General features: G+C 40.3%; 2 protein-coding genes across 7 annotated transcripts in view; both read left to right on the forward strand.

The window, feature by feature from the left end:
- The window catches only part of nfat5b (nuclear factor of activated T cells 5b), a 34,961-nt gene extending 20,098 nt beyond the window's left edge, over positions 1-14,863 (forward strand). For 3 of the 4 annotated variants that reach the window (XM_051378992.1, XM_051378994.1, XM_051378995.1), the window contains exons 3-13: positions 366-996; positions 2,014-2,200; positions 3,901-4,091; positions 4,446-4,618; positions 5,499-5,633; positions 5,728-5,780; positions 6,588-6,720; positions 7,171-7,245; positions 7,363-7,466; positions 7,694-9,518; positions 9,840-14,863. In XM_051378992.1, the coding sequence (XP_051234952.1) occupies positions 366-996; positions 2,014-2,200; positions 3,901-4,091; positions 4,446-4,618; positions 5,499-5,633; positions 5,728-5,780; positions 6,588-6,720; positions 7,171-7,245; positions 7,363-7,466; positions 7,694-9,518; positions 9,840-10,078 (3,746 nt within the window). In that variant the 3' untranslated portion in view covers positions 10,079-14,863. The remainder of the gene's footprint in view (positions 1-365; positions 997-2,013; positions 2,201-3,900; positions 4,092-4,445; positions 4,619-5,498; positions 5,634-5,727; positions 5,781-6,587; positions 6,721-7,170; positions 7,246-7,362; positions 7,467-7,693; positions 9,519-9,839) is intronic. The other variant, XM_051378993.1, reaches the window with a different exon arrangement.
- Positions 14,864-15,745: 882 nt separating this feature from the next.
- On the forward strand, positions 15,746-23,357 carry kars1 (lysyl-tRNA synthetase 1). 3 transcript variants are annotated; one of them, XM_051379663.1, is made up of 15 exons: positions 15,774-15,883; positions 16,708-16,875; positions 17,138-17,282; positions 17,386-17,551; positions 17,652-17,745; positions 18,045-18,231; positions 19,129-19,254; positions 19,613-19,732; positions 19,910-20,072; positions 21,042-21,215; positions 21,373-21,458; positions 21,545-21,630; positions 21,705-21,831; positions 21,966-22,109; positions 22,697-23,357. In XM_051379663.1, exons 2-15 carry the CDS (start codon positions 16,736-16,738, stop codon positions 22,769-22,771), a joined length of 1,833 nt encoding a protein of 610 aa, XP_051235623.1. In that variant the 5' UTR covers positions 15,774-15,883; positions 16,708-16,735; the 3' UTR covers positions 22,772-23,357. The 3 variants fall into 3 exon arrangements, with proteins under 3 accessions (XP_051235625.1, XP_051235623.1, XP_051235624.1); XM_051379665.1 differs by lacking the exon at positions 16,708-16,875 and having other exon boundaries at positions 15,746-15,883; XM_051379664.1 differs by lacking the exons at positions 15,774-15,883; positions 16,708-16,875 and adding an exon at positions 16,903-17,036.
- The last annotated feature ends 311 nt before the right edge of the window (positions 23,358-23,668 follow it).

Raw genomic sequence — 23,668 nt, forward strand, 5'->3', positions numbered from 1 at the left:
TTTATTTAGTTATTCCTTTTTTTTTGTTGCAAGTTAATTTATTCACTAGCATTTTATCTTATCTAATTTTTTTTTAAATAAGGGAGACTGCTCCCCTCTGATCTCTTCTGTGGCCCCTAGTCACACCTATACTGCGTTTCACATACATACATACATTAACAAATCCTCAGATATCATCAGAACCACAGACACACACGTAAGATCCAATGACAAGGGGAAATTTTTAATTGGATGAATAAAAAAATACTAAAGAACAAAAAAAGCAAAAGAAAAACAATCATGAACAAATTTTGCTGCTTAAATGGGACTGCTAGCCAACACTGGTTGGGATGCCTTTATTCACTGTCTAATTATTTGCACTGTAGATGCCATGTCCTCTTCTATGACCATGGAAGGCCCCCGCAGTGCTTTTTCCACCTCTTCCAGCTCCACCATGCATTCCAGTACTTCAGCTACTGACCAGAACCCGGTTCACAGCGGCAATGTGGACCCAGAGGACACCAGGAGTACCAGAGCGGTACCAGAGGTTGTCGGAGCAGAAGGTGGGAATGGTAATGGCAGCAGTAGCAGTAACTGCAGGGGTAGCGGTGACCTGGGAGGAGGAAGAGGCGCAACATCCCAGGAGGCCCAGCAGCATCACCAGATGACCCCATCTAAACGCCGGACTGTACTGAACATCTCTCCACCGCCACAAGACTTGCTTGATGACAGCCGTATGTCCTGCCAGGATGAAACATCCCTGGACTCAGAGCAGAGTAACAGCATCTGGATGGATGACTCTGTCTCCAACTTCAGTATCATGAGCACTGTCTCTTACAATGACAACACAGAGGTGCCACGAAAGTCCCGCAAACGTACCCCTCGCCAGAGACCTGGTCCCAAGACTGTACCTGCAGATGGAGCCAGCATGGATGTGTTCGATGCAGACAGTGCCAAAGGTCCACACTTCGTCCTGTCACAGCTAGGCCCTGACAACAAGACTGTTCCAAAAGGAAGGTTTGTGCAACCCTTAGATGAAGTTTGAAATACTTTAACTCGGATTAACCTGTTGGATTCCAATGGCCAGGGACTGAACAATTAATCCATTAATCGGGAAAAGAATCAGCAGATTTATCAACAGTGAAAATAATCATTAGGATTAGGCCGCGTATGAGCATATTCCTATTGCTCAAAATTCTCCAATTTGTATTTGGTTAGAATCAGATCTGGGGACTGCAAAAGCTTATAGCATATTATTCTCATCATTTGAAATATATAAATATATATATTCATACTACTCAAACCATTCCTATCCTGTATGGAAGCTTCTGCATTGAAGTTTTTCCGATAATTTGTCACCCATGAGTGACCAACAAAACAGACCCCACTTATTATAGGAAGTTGTTTACTGAGTAGTTTTTATTCACTTCATAATTTATCTGTGGTTGTTGCACAGCTAAGAAGGCATTCAGCCTTTATTCAGTGTTACCATTTTCTTAAAGGCCCTTCTGGATAATCTCATACAGCACTCATCCTGACTGTCAGAATAGGTATTATTAGGAAATGACACATTGCACAACAGATGGAAATCGTCTGCAGACTACTCTGGCTCTAAATTTCCCACCCCATTTGACTGAAGAAGAGCGGTTGGATCAGAAGGGAGGGAGGGGCAGGATACTGAAGTACAAACAATGGTCAGCCACAGTGAATCACAGAGCCTCTCTCAAAGACCTAGGATAAGCAGAGCAGATTAAATAAACAGATAACTCTGAACGCTTTAAGAGCTGCGGATAGAATATGCTTGGTTGATGGAGGGCCTGTTAGCTCTGCATTGCTCAGAGCATCATGGGTTGTGGTGTGCGGGGGGTTCTGAACAAATAAGGACACGGCCATAATCTGTCAAAGCAAGTTCCAAACATTCTTTGCTTTTTCCATCACAGTACCAGATTGTATGGGGAAGTGTGATGCACAAACTAAAATAAAATTGCTCCAAAAAGTTAGAATTAGAAGTGATCTTAGTGGTCTTTGTTGCAGCTCTGATGATCCTCACACAACTAAACAGAAAGGAGGAACTCTTTTGATGCAGTACCCACAGAAGAGTGAGGGGAAGGAACTGAAGATCGTAGTCCAGCCTGAGACTCAGCACCGAGCCCGCTATCTGACCGAAGGCAGCAGAGGGTCAGTGAAGGACCGCACTCAGCAGGGCTTCCCTACTTTGAAGGTAACAGTGAAACCCCCTCTGTAATGAACTCTGTAGTTAATGTTTTGACTTTTCTGCTATTGAGTGTCTTTGTTTAAGATTAAATATGTTCCAGGTGAGAGAGTAAAGGTCAATGTGGCTCAAAAAGTGGAATACCAGCTCTACTCAAGTATTTGTTTTATATCTGCTTGGAATTTCGGTTTCCTATTACATTACCATGACGTTTTACAGTGTTTTGTATTGTATATGTGGAGAGGGGAGTGTCAGTGTAGAACTGTTGTGTCAGAAAGGTTTGGATTTGAACAGCCCCTCTTCACCCCCGGCACAGTTTAAGTAGTGAATGCATCTGTTCATCAGATTTTGATATTTCTTGTGTACAAGAGAACATCCAGATGGTGGTGTGAGGAAAGGTCTGCTAGCCAGTAAGACCTCATGAAATCTTTCCCCGTCAATCACCACTATATAGACCACTGATTAACTCACAGGAATCCAATTTGTGCCTGAATTTACCTGCAAAACTGTGCACAGAATCTCCACTACCCAGTGTCTTTCAGTAACTAAGGTTTGGACTGATTTAGCTTTGCTGTTGAAGATTTAGTAGAGCTGTCATGGTTTCCTTAACCTGAGAAAATAGTTGGACCGTGGAAAAAACTAATGTTCTTAGTGAGATTCTCTGTGTCTAGGGTGATATGAAAACCAATTTTTTAAATGATCTGTGGAAAAGGCAGAAATCAAAATGTACATCTCTGTACCATAGACATCTATCTTTTTAGTGGAGACTAAGGAAGATGAAGAACAGAGTGAGTTCGGAGCCAGACCAGAGACACAGTCTTACATTTGATTATTAATTTGGTCAGTTTGTTGTTGATCTTAGACCAGGAGGTGATCTGTAGATGAATCTGGGCACAAAGCTGCATGAGTTCTGCTGGATCATTTACTGGCTTGTTTGAACTGTCAGGGCTTGTGAAGAGCAGGTTGACCCAGATGACCCAGAAAACAGGCATAGAAGTCAGATATAGAGGGTAACAGGTAGGCTGACAAACAAGCTGAGAGGAGGAAGGCACTGTAAATAGGTAGAGGAGAAATCTTGAAGAGACACAGGAAGGGGTTCAATCGCAGAAGCAGCCATGACAGGACATTATAGCACAGGACAGGACATTATAGAACATTATCTGAGCTTTGAAAATTAGCAGTTCATTCATACATTTCTTGGCACAGTCTGTACTTAAAGGACTAGTGTGTAGGATTTAGTGGCATCTAGCAGTGTAGTTGCAAAATTGCAATTCTCTTGTTTCACCCTCCCCTACGAAGCTCAAAGGGGAAGCTACAGTGGCCACAAAATGCCCTACTGTATCTAGACCGTGTTTGGTTTGTTCCTTCTGGCTACTGTAGAAACATAGCAGTTTAACATAGCGAATGCCATGGAAGTCGACCCACAGCGTCTGTAGATAAAAACATAATTCTGTGTTAATAAAAATATATTGATTCCTGTATTCAGGTGATTATACTATAATGAAAACAAACCTATGAATATTGTATTCCATTTCTGTCAATAGAGCCTCCTGAATGTTACACACTGGACCTTAAATCTTGAACCAAATGTTCTGACTCACGCACAAAAAGGATTGTCACTATTTCTATATCTGCCATCCTACAGTATGTATTACATTTTTTCCCTCTTTAATTTTTTAATAATGCATTTTTTTTTTTGACTCACACAGCTGGAGGGAGTGAATGAGCCAGTGGTTTTGCAGGTGTTTGTGGGCAACGATACTGGACGTGTGAAGCCTCATGGATTTTACCAAGCTTGCAGAGTGACTGGCCGCAACACCACAGCCTGCAAAGAGGTGGACATTGATGGCACAACTGTCATTGAGGTGTCCCTTGATCCAAGCACCAACATGACACTGGCGTATGTACCTTTTCCTGAGATTGAAATTTGGGATTTTTTTTGTGATAAATACTGCTCCAATACAGAATTTCATTTTCATATGTTAAACCATTAACAGAGCCTCATTTTTAAGAGCAAGTGTTGGTTTTATGACAGCCTAGTTGTACTTCACTGATAATTCAAACCAATTGCTGAATAAAGCAACAGCATAATGGACACACATGAACTGTAAGGTAGATTGATCCCCTTGGGGAAATCAGTTGTAATGAGATGCTGAGGTGTTTATTTTTGTAAAGAGCTGCTAGTTTAGCAAACACTGTAAAGTTTGTTGTTTAAACTGCAAGTTTTCCCAACTAACATTGCCTCTCTGTGCAGGGTGGACTGTGTTGGGATCTTGAAGCTCCGTAATGCTGATGTCGAAGCTCGCATCGGTGTGGCTGGGTCAAAAAAGAAGAGCACACGTGCTCGGCTGGTGTTTCGGGTCAACATCCCCCGTCCAGATGGTTCAGTGCTGACTCTACAGACTCCCTCATCTCCAATCCTGTGCAGTAAGTCAGTCTCCTTGTGTTTGTCTGACTTGGTATATTAGTTGAAACATTACAAAATAAACTCTTATATTGTAGATATACAAAGAAATAGATCCTACTGTAAATTGTTATATAATTTCTGTTGTATTGTTTCACTGTACTAAACCAGTTTCAAAAGAGGCAAAACAAACAGTTGACATGTAACCTAGTTAGTTAATAATTATCAAACCACTGAGCTATTTACTTCTCTTTCACAGGATATGTCCTGTTTGTAAAGTTTAATATAGTCTTTTGATGTCCACATTTGGAGACAATGTGTAAAGATCCCTTCTGATTCAAGTGTTATTTAATAATGCAGTATGAGGGTGTGGTTGGTTGTTTCATAAACAGGAAAGACGCTTAAGGCCATAAGAAGGTTTGTGAGTAAGTGGATGAGAAGTGCTTTGAGAGGACAGGGGAGAAAGAGAAGGAAAGGATGAAACAATAGAAGTGTGGACTTCTGTTGTTTACACAACTTTGTATCTGAAGCTCTTAATTAATACTACTTGTGGTATTAAAATGGTCTCAAAGGGCTTTAACTTGGTAAATAAAAAAAATAGAAACCTTGTAGTTAATCTTACCAATTTGTTGAAAAAAATGTGTCTACTGCGGCTTTTTTCTGTTCCTGGGGAATTGTTATTTTTCCTTTTTAATGTGTGACTATATTAGTGTTTGTTTTGCATATTCAAAAAATGAATAGCAGTAAATTGTGTAAGAGAAGGGAACATAATGTTTGGATAAATAGTGGGATAAAATTTAAAGGAATCTGCTTCTTTTATTTCTTCTATAAACCCTGGATATTTTTTGGTTAAAAAAAATCAGTGAAAATTGTTCAGACTGTTTATATGTGCTCTGTCCACAGCTCAGCCTGCAGGGGTGCCTGAAATCCTGAAGAAGTCACTGCACAGTTGTTCAGTGAGGGGAGGAGAAGAGGTCTTTATCATTGGCAAAAACTTTCTCAAAGACACCAAAGTCATATTTCAGGAGAATGTCTCTGGTAAGAAATACGTCTTTTTAGATTATTTTTGGTTTATGCATTTATAATTATCTTCAGTTAAACCTGCTACGTCTACATCTTCTGTCTGTTCCAGATGAGAAATCGTGGAAGGCAGAGGCTGAAATTGACATGGAGCTGTTTCACCAGGTAAAAATTGTGATTGTTCTTGTGTTATTTTTGTACTGAATGATTAATGCCATTAATGCCAATTACTAATGAGTAGATAGAAGCAGCCATTTCAGATTTGTATGGGGCTTTAGATGTAATCATCTTAATGGCTGCTGGTTCAAAGGTTTGAGTAGTCTCATTGTGTTCTGACCTAATTACACGCAGTCTCAAAGGCTATACTGAGTGTGTCTCAACAGTCCTGTTTAAACCTTTGCCCTTGTAAACAAAATGGTCAGAAGTAGATGAATTAATTAATCTGCAGCTCATAGAAAAGGTTCTTGTGTTTAACTTATTGGATGATATTTAGTTTATTGTTTAAGGTACACTGTGGAGTTCTCTTGTAAACAAACCCACTTGATGTTTTGTGCTCTAACCCTTTCATATTTCCCTGTAAATTTATAAGACAAATCTTATAAAAGTATATATATATAGTAAATATATAAAAGTGAATGCATCGTTGTGTAAAGCCAATCTGCTCATTCTTTTGTCACCTTTAGTCAAGTACACATGTACATTGCTATCTCCTGCAGTCAAAGAAATGTGTATGTCGTCACCCCCATGCTCATGACATGCTGGTAGACCACAAGACACAAAGCGATGACCTGCTCATCAAATGTTGCTCCTCACTGTCACTAGTGGTCAAAAACTCTACAGTGTGCTTTTAATTGTTGTATATATTTATTCACTATTTTCCTATCAACTCACCCATACTAAGTGCAGTTAGACCTACTGTAGTAATTATTATTTTTTTTTTTGTTGACTTTTTTTTTTATGATCACCCCCAAGAATCACTTGATAGTGAAGGCTCCTCCATACCAGAACCAAGCCATCACCTCTTCAGTGTGTGTGGGGATCTATGTGGTTACGAATGCTGGGAGATCTCACGATGTTCAGCCTTTTACCTACACTCCAGATTCAGGTTTGTTCCACTCAATTTGGGTTGATTTTCTAAACACTCTGTCTCCTTTTTACAATCAACTGATGAGAAGACCAGATTGTCAGATAGAATATAACTTTCTGATTACTAGGTCATTATTTACAAACTACTTTTTTGATTTACTGCCTGGCACCACAGCTGTATCACTTGAGAACACTGCCACCCACAGTTCAATAGGATCAGAGCACATATTAGCAATCATTAGAAATATATTTCAAGAGCACAATATGCAGCCTATATCTTAACACAAGAATCCAGGTTCATCCACATTCAGGACAGTCCTTCATCAGCTCTTTTACAGTCCTGTGCACCACATTTAGCAGCTTTCCTAAAAAACGTATTATTATGCTGTATATTTACATGGATTTTCCTTTTGGGAGCTCATAGAGATACAAGTACATTAATTGTTTTGGGTTTTTTTCAACCTTGCAGCAAAAAATGATGTTCCAGTGAAGAAAGAGATGCCATCTCCAGTGAAGACTTGTTCATTTGATGAACAAATTAAAGGTTATTTTCCCTTTCGTAACTATTCTACAACTAACTGGACACAGTCATTTTTAAGTCACAATGGACTGCCTTGTCTTTGAATAAGACTTAATATGTCTCTTGGTCTTACTCCTACAGTTCTAGATGGTGCCTTGATGCCTTCAATGTTGCCTTTAGTAAAGAGAGAAGATGTCACTCCAATGGAGGTCACCAGCAACCTCCAGTCTTCTGGTGTATTTAAGGTGATGTATTGATCTGTAACCTCATAAAAAGCCCAATTAATAACTTGTAAATAGGGAAAAATATTAAGATTGGATTTAAGTAATATGATATTACAAATTACATAACTGTTCAGTAAAATTCTATTTAGTTCATACTTTACTTGTTTACAGCACTTGCCTAAAAGAGTAGTGGACAGTTTTGACAGTATCTAAAAGCACATCTTTTATCTTCTATTGTTTGTTTTCAGCAGACTGATGACTTGTGTCCAGCCCAGCAGAACACAGATATGACTGCAGGCCATCTAAATAAAAACAGACCCTTTTCCAACAACCTGTCTCAGCCTGCAGGTGACCCTGACAAAGGCCAGGCTTCTGTTTTTACCAACACAGAGCCTTTAAGCACTATCCAGAAGCAAGACATTGCAGCCACCAGCTCCTTCTCTGTGCCTGACGACTCTCTGCTTCAGCAAAGCACACAGCAGTTCCTCCTGGAACCCAGAGAGGGCCTCGGGCAGGAGAGGCCCGGCAGTGGCTCTGGGGCCGTGGGGAGGCTATGTGGAGAACCTGCACCTCAACAGCAGCAACTGCCGCTGTTCCCCCCAGACGAAGTGGCCCAGCTAGAAGAGGCAGTAAGGCAACTTAAAGCCAAAGGGTACTGTAACTTACCACTTCAGTCTGATAACTCAATGGCCAAACAGCAGCAACAACACATCCAGCACCAACAACAGATCCAAAAACAGCAAATTCAGCAGCAGCAACAACAACAACAACAGCAACAAATTCAGCAACAGCAGCTTCAGCAGCAGCAACAACAGCAGGTTTTGGAGAATTTACAGCAGCAGCTCTTTCAGTCACAGATTCAGATGCAGTGTGGCATGTTTCAGGATGCCTCTCAGGGCAAGAACGCAGAACAGCAGGGCCCGTCACAAGGAGTGGTGCCAAACCAGGGGAATCTTTTCCAACAGCAGCAACAGCAGCAGCAGCAACAGCAGCAACAAGCAGCGCTCTTTCAGCAGGCGAGTGACCTGCTCTCTATTCAGACCAATTTCCTCCAGCAGACACCCTCACACCCTTCACCACCTATGTTCCACAATCCCAATTCTTTGGCTGAAACACAAGATCCACAGGGGGGATTGTTTCAGAAAGCCTCTCAGGAGCAGGTCCAGGCCGCTCTCTTCCAAAACACCATGACAGTACTACAGTCTCCAGACCAACAGCCCTCGACCCCTGGACTTTTCCTCCCTCAGACGTCTCTGCCCTCTCAGCTAACTACCACCAGTGCTCAACAGCAGCAGCAGCAACAACAGCAGCAGCAGCAGCAGCTGGCCTTCCTCAGTGCTCTACAAACTCCTGCCCCTGAACCACAATCAGTATTTCAAGCTCAGACCCAGCTCTCCCCCATCCAGCAGAGAACCCCCATGGAGCAGCAGCAGCCCTCCCAGCCTCAACCCCACACGCAGCCAGCCCAGCAGGCTTCCCTGTTTCAGAACATCTCCCCACATCCATCAGCAAACACACTCTCTCCAGGCCAGCAGCAGCAACAGCAAGCTGGCCTGCTGTTCTGCAACAACCCCCTGTCCTCTCCGGACCAGGCCTCCAGCCTCCTGTTCAGCAGCCAGGGCCAGATGCCACCGCTGACCAGCAACAGTCTAGTTTCCCAAGAACCCCAAAACCGCTCTCTGCTCTTTTCCCAAGCCAGCATGGTGACAGTAAACCAGCAGGACCGCTCTGAGCCCATGGCCTTAGGGAACCCCACTGATCCGCGACAGCAAGTCATGTTTCAGGAGCAGCAGCCAATGCAGCTGGGCAGCAGCTCAAACAACCGGCAGGAGCAGTCTGTGGGCCTCTTTATGCCCCAGTCTAACATGGCCTCTCTGCAGGGGGGACTGGCTGCTCAGGAGCTCGCCCAGTCAGCCATGTTTGCCTCACAGAACGGCGTGGCAAACCTCCAGACGACCACCTCCTCCCCTGTTCAGCAGCCAGGGACTCTGTTTCAGACCGCTGTCAGTGGGAGCATCAATCAGTCGAGCCAGCCTCAACAATCTGGCCTCTTCCTTTTTGGGATTCAGAATGGTAAGGGCATGATTACACAGGTGTACACCCTTAAACCTGTAGAGAGATGACCCTCTGCAGTTTGACAGTTTTTCCATAACGGTCCTTGCACCGCATAAAGGTGATGCTTATTAACTAAGTGCACCCACAGCACATAATGTCAAGGTCTTACGTGCTGCTAATTGTCCTTCCATTTCATTTCACTGTACTGAAGTAAATGCACTAATATTTTGAACATGAACATATGTGTGCATATGAAAAGCACAAAGAAACGTGGCATAATAAGACCTCCTCTATCATTCCATTATTGATAATGCTGGATTTTTTGCTCCCTACTTGCAGAATGCGGCCAGCTGATGAACACTCCTGGAAACACGCTGTCGGATCAGATTATAGCCATCAGCCAGTCTGGTCAGAACCAAAGAGAGAGTGACGCACACATCCAGTCCCTGCTCAGCCAGTCCCTGTCTCAGTCTGGCTCTGTGCAGAACAGCATGTCTGCCTCTCAGAACATGGAGAAGATTGATGACCTGCTGGTCAGCCTGCAGGAGTCGGGCAGCAACTTAACTCGTTCATACTAGCCTTCGTACAGGTTCATGGATTTGTCTTTTTATTTTTTACTCATAATATCTGGAATAATTGTAAAATGCAGAGTCAAATTATTGTCTGTTGATAAGTACATGCTGTAAAAGATTTGTGAATTAGCCCTGCATCGGGAAGTTTGAGACCAACTGAACATTATGTGTTTATATCTGATCACCAAATATTTTTCTGCCCTTTTAACGCATTATTTGGCCTTCGTCGGGATTAGGAAAGAAAAGTCCTCATGATTATTCCCCAGTGTGGCATGAATGATAGATATTATCTTATTGTTAAGTACAAACTAGGCCTGAACTATGAATTAGGTTCGGAATTTCTTGGCTGAGTGAACTGGCCAAGAAAAATTTAAGTCTTGCATTAACTTATGACTGACTGACTTCCCACTGTTAAAACATGCATGTCCAGGCGAGAACAGACAAATTGTCATTGTGAGAAAAGCAGCATTTGGCAATTTTCCTCAGAAAGTGGCCTTGTTATTCTTTTAACTTGTGAAGTTTTGTGTACATTGTGTAGATACCTTGTCAGTGATGTTGCAACCTCTTTTGGTTCTCGTGGTGTTTTCTAAAGTGTTCTCCAAAGTGTTTAGCGGTTTCCATGAATAGTGTTCCCTTTAATACTTCTTTTGTATTTTTTTTGTTGCGAGGAGGGTAGAGTGTGGTACAGCAGGAAAGTTCAGGCTGTGGTACGTATGGTTGAATACATCGAAGATGTCGAAGGTGGGCACTGTTGACGTGGCTGGAAATTATTTATCATGTGACGCAACAGTGCAGAAAGTGTATTGAAAGGTTAGAGAGATAGGATAGAGAGTAGACAGGGAAATGAAAGGTAGAAGAACTGCAGAAATGAACAGAAACGTTTACTACACTAATCTGATGTGTAGTCACAAACAAGTGTCAGTCATATATATGGGTGCTTAATATTTCAATGAATTAGCAGCCCACAAGTGAATATACTTTCATCAATGACATAAAGAAACTGTTCTCAGTTGGTAGATAACCAAAGTAATGTGCTATCTACAAAAGGCCTGGCTAAACTGGGTCTAGTCTTGTCTAGACCTGTTTGGTACAGTAATACTTATTACAGAATATTTGTAGTTAAGCCAACAGCTGTTTAGTGAAGATCGTCACCCCCAGCTGTGAAAACACATCTTTTAATATTAGATACCATCTCCGCCACAGTGTACAGATTTTTGTAATATAGGTAAGCTAACATTTAGTCTGTATTCATCAAAACCAAACTGATTCATCCTTTAATACATTACAAAGAGACGCATCTGTTAAGAAAGTGGGGTGGTAGAATCATATAATATTGGCAGACTTTATGTATATTCAGCACTTTATGCTGTTCTTTGTGACCACTTTACTCATCGAGGGTACATTACAGTCCCACAAGAGGTGATGTTTTTATCAGTCGCCTCTTCCTCATTGTTTACAGTGAAGAACGCACGCGGATCAGAAATTGTCGTTACTGTCCCGTGTTTGCATTGCAATATTTGTATACTGGAGCAGACTCGGAATTTCTTTAAATCCAATACCATTAAACCATAAATCACACAGTTAAATTTAGTTACCACATACCACCTTTCTCCTGTTGGTTTGATTGTGTAATATGTGCATCTCATTGCCAGCCATGTTACAACTATCATACTTCATTCCCAAAACCTAATACATTATTTATTCCTGAAAACCAGGTTACAGATCTGGACAAAGGAGGAAAATGTGGATCATGACATTATTCAAATAGTGTAATTACAGTTGACATATAACTCTTATTTAAATACCTGCATCTACAGTAGAGAGAGCAGAGTGTAATAAAGTATATAATAATAATTATTATAATTTTTGTCATAAGGGTCAGATCATATGTGTTTTAGTATCATTTTGATGGCATCATTCTGCGTCAGGCACGCATGAACTGGAATAGTATTCTTCGACCAGCTAGAAAAGAGCCTTTTTTTTTACCAGTTTTATTAATGTGATGGATTTGGTGAATGTTAAGGAGAAGCAATAGTTTGTTGGCTACAACTGTACATTATACATCTCATCCAGGTTAAGGTATTAAACATGCAGGAAAAGAGCCCATTTTACATGTTTTCTTTTAAAAGTGCAAGTTTTAAAGACTTGATGTCTTTGTCTGCAGTTGGCCAGTGGCCTCAGGACCAAAGTTTGACTCAAATCTTGCTTTGTCTAAATCCTGATGACAGGCCAGTTTTATGGCTTGTGAGCTTATATTTTCTTTTCTTTTTCTCACTTGCAAGTTAACTTTTAAGAAGCTTTTTTTTTTTTTTTTGCCTTCTAAATATGTGCTGTACAAATATGCTGTCACACTTTTCTTTCTGTTTGTTTGTTGTGTTGTTTTGTCCAAAAAAAAAAGTGTCATGTTTAGTTTCACTGTAAGTGTATGCATGAACAAGGGGCTGGTCTCTGATGATGACATAATTAGCTCAGTTTTATGCCTCAGTTGTTGTCTTGTTTTCTATGTACAGTTTGTTAGAAATACATAAACACCGTTACATTTTATACACTTCAGAAACAGATGTTTTATGATGGAGATTATGTAAACTTGACTAATGTGATTTGTGGAAGATTTGTGATGTGTCAGTCTGAGCAGTTTGAGTGGTTTTTAAAGGGACCCTACTCCTGAAGGAAACCTGACTTTGGAGAAAAGAGCTATCTGTGATTGGCTTTCTTCAACTTGTGAAATAGAAGAACTAAGATTTCCAGTGTTGAGTATTTATGATTTTATTTGTTTTTGTTTGTTTTACAAAGTTTAGAAAGACTATCTTTTTTTATTGGTATAGTACATGTGCCTCTTGTCAGAGAAGCATATCTAATTTATTTGTGTGTTGGTTATTATCTAAATTGTTTCCCGTAGTCATAGTTGTGTTCAGAACTATATTGATGACAGCAATGTGATTTGCCCCCCCCCCCCCACACACACACACCTTCTGATACTGTAACTGGCACCTTGTGATGATGATAAATGTGATAGTAAAGTGCTTTGTACACTATGAATAACATGTACATTCCTGTGCACAGTTGCTCTTTTGTAATTTTGGAAGGTGTAGATGTAATAATATACACCTTAATGTACATATCAATGTTTGTTCAAGGCTTATAAGTGGACCGCCAGCCCTGTAGTTCTTTTTGACCAAATAGTTAGCAGGGCAGAATGGCACCAAGCAGTTTTTACTGTCAACATCCTTCAAAACAGAACCAACAAATTTCAGTATTTTTACTATGAATATAGTGCTGAATGTGATTATACAGTGTGGCTGTGAATGCCTCACTTAGATGCAGAATGTTCTTTTATACACATACTGGGGAGGTAATTACTTTTTGGAAATTACAGTTTTCTCATTTGTGTATTTACAATGTAACTGGAGATCAGAAATATATAAAAGTGTGACTCATTACGCAGTCACTACAAGTTGTATGTAAAAGATGGGGGGATTGCTGATAAAAGTTCTCATATTTCCTCAAGACGCTACAGACTCTTTTCTCTGTTTCTTTCAATAGAACAAGATGTGGTTTTCTTTTAACATTACCAGTTAATTTAATATTAACAAACTGAGTCTATCACAGATGTTCAAATTGTAAATTTTTTCCTAAAATGTCACTTCAGACTGTAGTAGGTATTGTACACGTGCCTTGAGCAGATGCTGTAGTAGCAACCAGATTGATGTTTTACCGTTGTTGCCTGTTTAATACCCCGCTGGTTCTGCCAGTGATGATTAGTCCTCATTAATTAGAGTATTTTAAGCCATAAGACTTTAAGTGTACTTTAAATGCTCAACAACACAGACCAGATAAATGAGGTTGTGGTTGATAAATGTGTTGTGCAATTTCTGTCATTCATTTAACTTGTTTGTACTGAAGTATCCATTGCATTTATGTTATACAACGTAGATGCAGGCAACTTTTTTCTGAAACTGCTATGCAGCTAATATACTGTAAATGTAGATCTGTTAGTTTTTGAATATATATTTTTCTAAATAGCCTCTCCAAAGTAGAAAACCAAAGTAGATGTTCTTTCTGTTATTTATGTTGCTTGTTTAAATACTTTCTGATGCTTTGAGTGCCGCCTTAAACCGATTTTTAAAATCATTTAGTCAGTTAAAATGCAAATTTATCTTCTCAACAACAATCTCAGACATGGATACTTTTTGGGGGGTGAGACAAGGGTCACTAATTGTTTGTCAGACTTCTTTATTACCTTTTTGCCTACAGGGTTTATATAGAGGTTTACGTTGTATCCAGGCTTGCTGTTTACTGGTGCAGTGGTTCCTAATCTTTCTGATTTCTCTCAGGGCCTCTGAGTTACTAGTTTATATCATTTTCACACATTTTGTTATTCAGACCAGGAAAAAGGCAATGAGTATTTGTTTTGTCCTGTAATTTAGGAACAATGTGGACTACAAGTTCTGAAAAACATTTATGCACAATGTAATTTGTCCCTAATTTATTCTGAGTCTGACATTATTTCCCATACGCCGTTGCTTACACTTTTGTAAAAATTAAGTCTCTTCACTCCTAACAAAAGTGAACCAATCTGCTAGTAAACAGACAATTTTTGGCCCTGGAAATAGCAAGGGGGACATTTTGCCTTTTTGTTTCAAACCATGTGAACAACTGTCAAATAACCACCCTTGCGGTTGGGGAGGGGGACCTCTCTACATATTTGGCTTTTGTTGGGACTTTTTTATTCTCTTGCAATTAAATTTCTGTAAACTTGCTGCTATCTGTATTAAACATATATACTTTAAATGTTATGCCTTTGAGTTCTTATTTCAAATTAATTTAGACAAATTATGACAATTATGCCAACAGCGACATGACAACATGCACCTCTGACTCCCTAGTCCTGCTACCATCCTGATATACAACCCACCGTAGGCTACAGTATCTGTTTTTAACATTTCTGTTGTTTAAATATTTCAATGTGTTTCTTGTGTTAAATTAAATAAGTAGCATTACATTTTGTTGTGTGTGATTTTGAAAACCCATTTGGTATTTGACCCAGACTAAAGCCTTTAGGTGAATTGCTTAAAAAAAGATCTGTAATATATATTTAAAAAAATATTATATGTGAGTTTTAGGGCAATCTATGTAAAATACAGACACATAAAAGTAAAGTGCTAGGGTTAAGAAATTTAAAGTTGTGTCTTACATAGAAATTAAGGACTTTATTTGAATACATTGATAGCCCACCTCATAAATTATCATTCATAAGAGTGTCATCACGTACTATTTCTAGTTTTGTCAAAAGCTAATAATAATAGCTATAATTCTGGGAATGTAATGACTCATTGTCCTTGGGGATGGAGTAGGGATTTAGTGACCATCTGACCTCTCCTATAGTGCCACCATCAGGACGATCACTACATGTTTCTCCCCCTCTACTCTATAAAGGGCACGTTGCATTAAGGGCACGGGGGGAAATGTCCGCTTCTAGTCTCCACCAGTAGACAGTATTAAATAGTCAATTGTGCTCTCACACGTCAAGTTAAAGTCTGAACCCTCCATCACTGTTGCCTGGGTTACATGTTACTGATAAATGTTGCAGTTGTCGCTTTTTTTTGTGGCACTCAGATTCGACTGTTGGTAAATTAAGCGAAGTAACTCTTCTCCTCTATTTCCGGTGTACTGATTTCCGACTGCCACCTAAACGCACCACCAACTTCTCGCGTTTTTGCGGCGCGTGTGCTTCCGTTGATCTTTCCGAGCGCGCAGCATCTACAACATGGCTGAAGTGACAGCGGCGGACGACGGGAAACTCAGCAAGAAGTGAGCTTATTCTTTTCTTCCGTCGCATTTCAGCCTCTCTCTGGCCCGTAAGCGTTGTTATTTCCCACGAACAATCTGTTGTTTCAGCAGTTACGACCGTTTTACTTCGGCTTTGCTGCACGTAGCATCCGGTCGGAGGATGATAGCAAAGTGAGGGTTCCATATGGAGACGGACCACATATAGAACTGACTTCATATCCCAGGATTCAGTTCGTTTGGTTGTCTGGTAATTGTAGTCATGAAAGTGAGCTGAAGCCAATAGCTACAGTGCTTTCTACTAACCAGTAAAACTACACAATCCAAAATACACCCAATGAAATGTCTTCCTCACGTTGATCCGGTAACGGTGTTGTTTATTTCAGATATTAGCTACTGTTAACGTTTGGTATATATTTAATTGTGGCATTTTACTGTAGCAGAGCATTTTGTTTCTATTTTAGGCGCATGAAAGCGTCAAAACAATTCTTAAATAAAGTTAACGTCGTTGTCCTTCGTTCGCCTTGACTTTCTTTATTTGAAAGCGATAAGTTAACGTTATGTATTTCTGTGTTTAACGATGGCGTTATCTGTGACACACCCTTTTCTAACCAAAAGTAAAAGTGAACCTAGATTTCTCTGATATGAAATTCTCAACGAGTTCACCATGGTTCCTTTTTTTTATTATTCATTTATTGTCCTCAGGCGAGGGTCTTGGTGCAGTCCAGCAGTTATATTAACCCCAACAGTGTTTACATTGGTCTGATGGGCCAAAGACAGCCATTGCTATATATGCTGTACACTCTTTTTGTGTGTATATATATATATATATATGTTTATTTTCTCAGGTGTGTTCGCTGACTGTGGTAGCTCAGTATGCTGTGTCTGGTCAGGGCAGCCAGGCAGCACCTGGGCCAAGCCTTTGGGGTCAGGGGACAGTGGTTAAAATGCGCACCCCCTTGTACAGCTGCAGCCCCAGCTCAAATTTACGGGAACCGTTGGAGAGGTGACAAAAGGTTGGTGGCTTTTCCATTCCAGTGAGAAAAACAACCAACCTTTTGTCATCAAAGGAAATGTGGTCCCCTCCCCCTTTCTGCATGATTGGTTGCTGTGCATCTCTGTTATTAGTAGATTGTGTCGTGGCTTTGTTTTTATTTTTATTTTTTTGTACGGTGTGGTAAGTTTTTGTTAAACTGTTAAAACATTTATTAAATTTCAGTTCAAACTTCAATATTTCACCTATGAGTCATGTTTGCTTCCCTTTTTGTTTCTTATCAGTGAGCTGAAGAGACGAATGAAAGCAGAGAAGAAGGCGTCTGAGAAAGAAGCCAAGGTCAAAGACCAGGTGGAGCAAAAGAAGGAAACTAATGACCAGGGAGCGCAGAATGCTTGTGCGTTGGATGAGGAGACGCTTGACCCAAATGTGAGATTCTTCTATGGTTATTAAAGCTAGTAATTACTTATTTTTCTCTTAATATTTTTATCTCTTTTGTATAAATACCATCATTTGTTTCCCTTTAACATAGCAATACTTCAAGATCCGCACCCAGGCCATCCAGGAGCTGAAGGGCACAGCAGAGGACCCGTATCCACACAAGTATCATATAGACCTGTCCCTCACAGAGTTCATTGAGAAATACAATCATCTACAGCCTGGAGACCAGCTGACTGATGTCGTCCTCAATGTGTCAGGTACCAGGAATATATTTATGATCTCAAACTGGTTTCTGTTTTGTGTGTACATTGTAATCCAGCAGTAGATTCCCTGTTCAGCTCAATGTGTTATTGGCAGGCCGTGTCCACGCCAAGCGGGCTTCTGGTGCCAAGCTGATTTTCTACGACCTTCGAGGTGAAGGCGTCAAGTTGCAAGTTATGGCGAATTCAAGGTATAGAATGACTATATATAGGTCTAACACATCATTTGTATTTGTCTGCTTTACTCTACTTTGACGTTGGCCTGCTTTACTCTACTGAGTGTTTTGGTTTTGGTTGTAACAGCTGAAGGGTCAGTAGACTCAACATCAGCTTCGAAGACACCTTAGTTGGCCACAAACCCACATTTCCAACATTATTGTGGTGGTTGATGTAACTTACTTGCATCATACAACATTTTTGTATTGTGAAACATTATGTAGTATACTCCGACAATTTGTTGATTTCTGTGTATCTTCTTTTACTCTGTCAGGAACTACAAGTCTGAGGAGGAATTTATTGCCATCAACAACAAACTCCGCAGAGGTGATATCATTGGTGTCCGTGGTAACCCAGGGAAGACCAAAAAAGGGGAGTTGAGCATCATTCCCATTGAGTTGACCCTACTATCACCATGTTTGCACATGTTGCCCCACCTCCACTTTGGCCTCAAGGATAAGGTAATGCCAACCATGACTAGGCACTTGAAGTTAATGAGAAGCGCCACACTTGCAATGTGTCATTAGAAAACAGAAAGTAAAAGCACTAGTTCTCATGTCTCAGTATCTGTTTTTCATATCTTCCTGACATTTCACTGGGGTATACGGTGTGTGACGGTGTTTGTGTAAAAAGCAAACAAGATGTTAAAGGTGAGCTGCTGGTGCTAGAAGTCATTGTCGCATGCTGGAGCATTTCTGTTTTAAGCGGCACATATTTTCTAGCCTTTACAGCACTCGTTTAGGGGCACAGAACCATCTCACATGGTGCTACTCAAACAATCACATCTATACAATGCGACCATTGACAGTATGTGGTTGTGACTCTGTTGGTGCTGTGCAGTGCTTTCAGTTGTTCTTCCCCTCACTGAACGCATGATGGCAGATGATGACTGTTAGTGCTACTGAAGGAGGAGTGAGTGTAGTCCACGTGCAGTGACATTGTCAGTGTATCCTCTATTCTACATGCTGCCATGCTTGCATGGCTTAGTGGCACGCCTTAAATGGAATAGAGCCGTAATTAATGTAACAGGATACACTTATGTTTTTCCTGCTGTGACAAGTCCACTGTGAGAAAGTTTGATCACATAAAAGTATAGGTCTGACAGGAAGATTCTTGTTTATCTGGAGCAACATCACCTGATTTGTGGTCTTTTTAGAAAATGTCCTCTCAGATGAGGAGACATGAATCTGTTTTTTGTTACCCAAGAAAGAAGAACCTTACAGAAGTGATTTTGACATCAGTTCAGAAGTCTTCTGCTAATCACTAAATGAGTTGAAGACAACAACACATGTCACAACAACAGCAATAACCAATGTAGAAGCATTCGTTCTCACCACTGTGCAATCTTTCTCTCAAAGGAAACACGATTCCGCCAACGCTATTTGGATCTGATTCTGAATGACTACGTGAGGCAGAAGTTTATAACTCGCTCCAAAATCATCACATACCTGCGCAGCTTCCTGGACCAGCTGGGATTTTTGGAGGTACAGTAAAAATTGTTGTCTGTAGTGTATTGAGACATTGATACCAAGTTGACCACGGCATGCAGCAAATTAAAAGTCTTTAGTTTTGTTTACACTAATTTATAATAGGGATTTTATAAAAGAATGCTCTCTCTAATATTTTGTGTTTGTAACACAACTGAGACAGTTAAAATGAGGGTGGGGTGCCCTGATCGCTCACTTGGTAGAGTCCTTGCAGCAGCAGCCATGGGTTTGAATCTAACCTGTGGCCCTTTCCTTGTCCCCCTGTCCTGTCACTGTCCACTGCAAAAAGCTCCAAATAACTATATAAAAATTGTCTGTGTGAACTCACTTTGCTGAATCGTGCTTGTTACTTCAGATTGAGACACCAATGATGAACATTATTCCTGGGGGAGCAGTGGCCCGTCCATTTGTTACATACCACAATGAGCTGGATATGAACCTGTACATGAGGATCGCACCTGAGCTCTACCACAAGGTAATCCATTACTTTGAAGAGCAATCCATCCCAGTAATCTGAGGGGGATTTTTTAGTAAATTTGTTTTATCAATTTGATATTGTGCCTGTGAATATTTTGTGCAGAAATACTTTTTTTTATTGTTACATTTCTCAAATGTCTAAGCATTTACACTGTACATCATATCTTTCCCACAGATGCTTGTGGTTGGGGGAATGGACAGAGTGTATGAGATTGGTCGTCAGTTCAGGAATGAAGGCATCGATCTTACTCATAATCCAGAGTTCACCACCTGTGAATTCTACATGGCATATGCAGATTACCATGACTTGATGGAGATCACAGAGAAACTACTCTCAGGTAAGTGAAACACACAGTCAGTTATAGGGTTGAGTGGTGGTTGTTGCTTCTTCATCTGTCAGGGATTTGACTGTCCAACTCCATAGGCAGACCACTTTTATTTTTGTACTGTGTTCCAATGGTGGAAGGAAATCATTGATTTTGATAATAAACATTTTTGATTTGCTAAGAAATAGTTAATGGAAAGGCAACTAACCTACCAATATAAAAAAAGACCAGCAGTGATTAGCTAAAAGCTTTTGGAAGTCTTGGTAGAGTTATTTGTAGCAAACATCCAGTTTATCAAAGGAAACTGACAGCCCTACCCTGTAAACTGCCATGCCTAAATTATCCACCAAAGATTTATATCCAGTGTGGAGCATGCCATCAGGTAAGCAACCTTGTCAGGTGGCATTCCTGTCCCTGCCCTCAAACTTGTTCTCATTGTGCAAAAAACTCAACCTTTGTCAGAAGGAACCTCAAACCTCAACCATGTCTAAACTAAAAAGGTTGCCTGTTTGTTGGGACAGTACATGACCTGTTAGCTCTGAGGCAAGTCAAGGTAAAGACAAATCTCTGTGGAACCCAAAATGGAGTATAGGTTTCACTTTTGTTTTTGCAGCATGTTGTGGTTTCAATATAAGATGCAACAAGAGCAAAACTGTTCACACCCTTATAAGAGGGTACTGCAGACATCCTAACAATAAATCAAACTATGAAGCCAGAGGGGGACTGGTGATGAGCTGGTTGGCCTGTGACAGTTCTATGGAAACACTGTTAACATGTAACATATTCTTTTGTATTTGTGTCATCGAAGGTGGCATTATCACAACAGGATTTTATTTTCAAATATAAATTGTCCAGATCTCGATTTCCTCTCAGTATCTTCTCAGTTTTGTCACTTCTCACACACTGTGGATGTACAGGAAAAGTGGACAAATAGGAAAACTGCGCTCCTTAACTCAGTGGATCCTCTCCTCTTTGTTTCAGGAATGGTGAAGCACATTACTGGAGGATACAAGGTGACTTATCACCCTGATGGTCCGGAGGGACAGGCCTATGAGATTGACTTCACTCCACCATTCAGAAGAGTGAGCATGACACACGACCTGGAGAAGATTATGGGTGTCAAATTCCCTCCGACTGATAGCTACGACAGTGATGGTGTGGATCTGAAAATCTTTGTCCTCCTTTCTTTTATATTATTTCCTATTTAAATAGATCACATTGCCTCTTTCTCAATCTGTTCTTTCACAGATTTAGGGTTTATGTTAGTAAAAATATGTAATTTCTGATTTCTCTTTCACGCTTTTGTCTACAGAGACACGTAAATTCTTTGACAAGCTGTGTGCACAGAAAGGAGTTGAATGCCCTCCACCAAGAACCACTGCCCGCCTCCTTGACAAGGTGCTATATTGATGAACATCAACATCTGCTGTACAGTTCATTGCTTTCTCTCTATTTATTTACCAATCACTTTTGTTTCCCTACAGCTGGTTGGAGATTTCCTTGAGGTCACCTGTATCAATCCCACATTCATCTGTGATCACCCTCAAATCATGAGTCCCTTAGCAAAATGGTGAGAGACGCCTCATTTTAGCCTCATCTTTATCATTTAAAAATGTGATACTGACACTTGCCTTATTGTTACAGGCACAGATCAGAGAAAGGCCTAACAGAGCGTTTTGAGCTCTTTGTGATGAAGAAGGAAGTCTGCAATGCTTACACTGAGTTGAACGATCCGATTAGACAGAGAGAGCTTTTCGAGCAGCAAGCCATGGTGTGTATACAAACCTAAACTATTTTTTTTGCATTTGTACACTTTTCCATTTCCTAAAGCTAAATGCTCCTTTCTGATGCAATGTAATCATGTATATTAGTACATATTAATAATTTGACTTGCATATTTTTCAGGCCAAAGCTGAGGGCGACGATGAAGCCATGTTCATTGATGAGACCTTCTGCACAGCACTGGAATACGGACTGCCACCTACTGCTGGCTGGGGGATGGGCATTGACCGTCTCACCATGTTCCTCACTAACTCCAACAACATCAAGGTAAAGCTGTCACATGAATCATAATGCAGTAAGCACTAATAATCGATGCATTAAGTCCTTATATCTAAATGACAACATAGGTTTGCTATTGTCTTCCAAACAACCAGTATGAACATTTTTCTGATCTGATTCCCCGTGTGATTAAAGTTGTAGACCTCTTGTTGCTCTGTGGAGCTGTTTTCCTATGAGCACACAGGGACTCACATGGACGCCAACAGTTTCACACTATTCAGTTTCAAACTGTATAATATTTCATTCAGGTACATGATGTCAAGAAATGTATCGTATAACTGCAAAGCTGCAGTTATAAAATGACTTAAAGAATTAAAACAGAACCGACTTGTTCCTGATTATGTACTGTTTGACTACGTGGTCCTCTCACGACCTTTAGACTGAAATACAACAGAAGAACACATGATTAAAGAAATGCAAAGAACAATGGACTAATGAGATAACATCGTCAAGAAAGTAAATTCCTTGCACTGTGTGCACACATACATGAGCTGCCAACATCTGTCAGGCATCATAGGTTCATGCTGTAAGAGAGAAAAAAAACCCCTCAGCTGACAGTTTTGGTTCTTTCACAGGAGGTGTTGCTGTTTCCTGCCATGAAGCCTGACGACAATAAGACACCAGCGCCTACAGAGGGCACTTCCGTCTAATGACATGACCTCTGACCTCTACTGCTGTCAGATCTGTGCAGGAATTCACTCACTGTGGTCATCAGTGGAGCCCGCGGGTTTTGTGTGTTATTAATGTTAGTCCATTTGATCCTCGCTGTCATTAAGGGAACTCATCTTGTCTCAGTTACAGGGTTAACAATGAGGAATGATTTTCTTTTTTTTTTGCTTTTGTATTTCTTACACTTTTGCGATCATATTTGCATTTGTCCTTCTTGTTTGAATAAAAGGAGACATTTTAATCGGTTTTGTCATCCATATAGTAAATGGATGGTATTTGGTCAGGAAATCATGTGTGATCTGCTGTTGTGTGCAGACCTGGATGAAACACTTTTGAATATACTTTGAGATACTTCGAAGAGAACTTGATTCTGGCTACAAAATACATACTCCACATAATAACAAAGCTCAAGCACCTCTAATATCTTAAGTGTCCTTTGTATAGTCATCTGTTTTACCAGGTTTGCTTGTATTCCTTGTCTGAGACTTTCAAAATGGACTCCACAAATTCCTCTGCCCAAAAGTTTAAACATGGGTATGTCTGAATAAAGCGCATATGAATCTACAATTGTTCCTTCTCTTGTGATGTTTGTGTTTGTTTAGAGAATGAAATTCAATGTATTTCAAGAGCTTTCACAAGTTTCATGAAAAGGAAAGTGTTAGCAGACCCTTAACTCCACTACAGACAGATTAGATATCACCAAGAGGCATGCAGTAGTTTATGTGGTGGTTATTACAATACAATTACTTTTGTTATTGTGATTCATTAAAAGAGTAACTTAAAAGGTGTTTCCTAACCTGGCCGCCAAACCCAAATCAGAACATTAATTGTGATCTCCCCAAAAAGTGCTTACTAATGGAGGTGAAACAAACATCCAC

Source organism: Dicentrarchus labrax, unplaced genomic scaffold (assembly GCF_905237075.1).
Source record: "Dicentrarchus labrax unplaced genomic scaffold, dlabrax2021, whole genome shotgun sequence".
NCBI lineage: Eukaryota > Metazoa > Chordata > Actinopteri > Moronidae > Dicentrarchus > Dicentrarchus labrax.

What these genes read in the sequence shown, in the direction of transcription:
- kars1 (XM_051379663.1), top strand. Translation starts at nt 16,736, where the DNA reads ATGCTGTGTCTGGTCAGGGCAGCCAGGCAGCACCTGGGCCAAGCCTTT. An exon ending in CGTTGGAGAGGTGACAAAAG is followed by an intron (nt 16,876 to 17,137) that starts GTTGGTGGCTTT and finishes GTTTCTTATCAG; the next exon opens with TGAGCTGAAGAGACGAATGA. An exon ending in CACAGAGAAACTACTCTCAG is followed by an intron (nt 20,073 to 21,041) that starts GTAAGTGAAACA and finishes TCTTTGTTTCAG; the next exon opens with GAATGGTGAAGCACATTACT.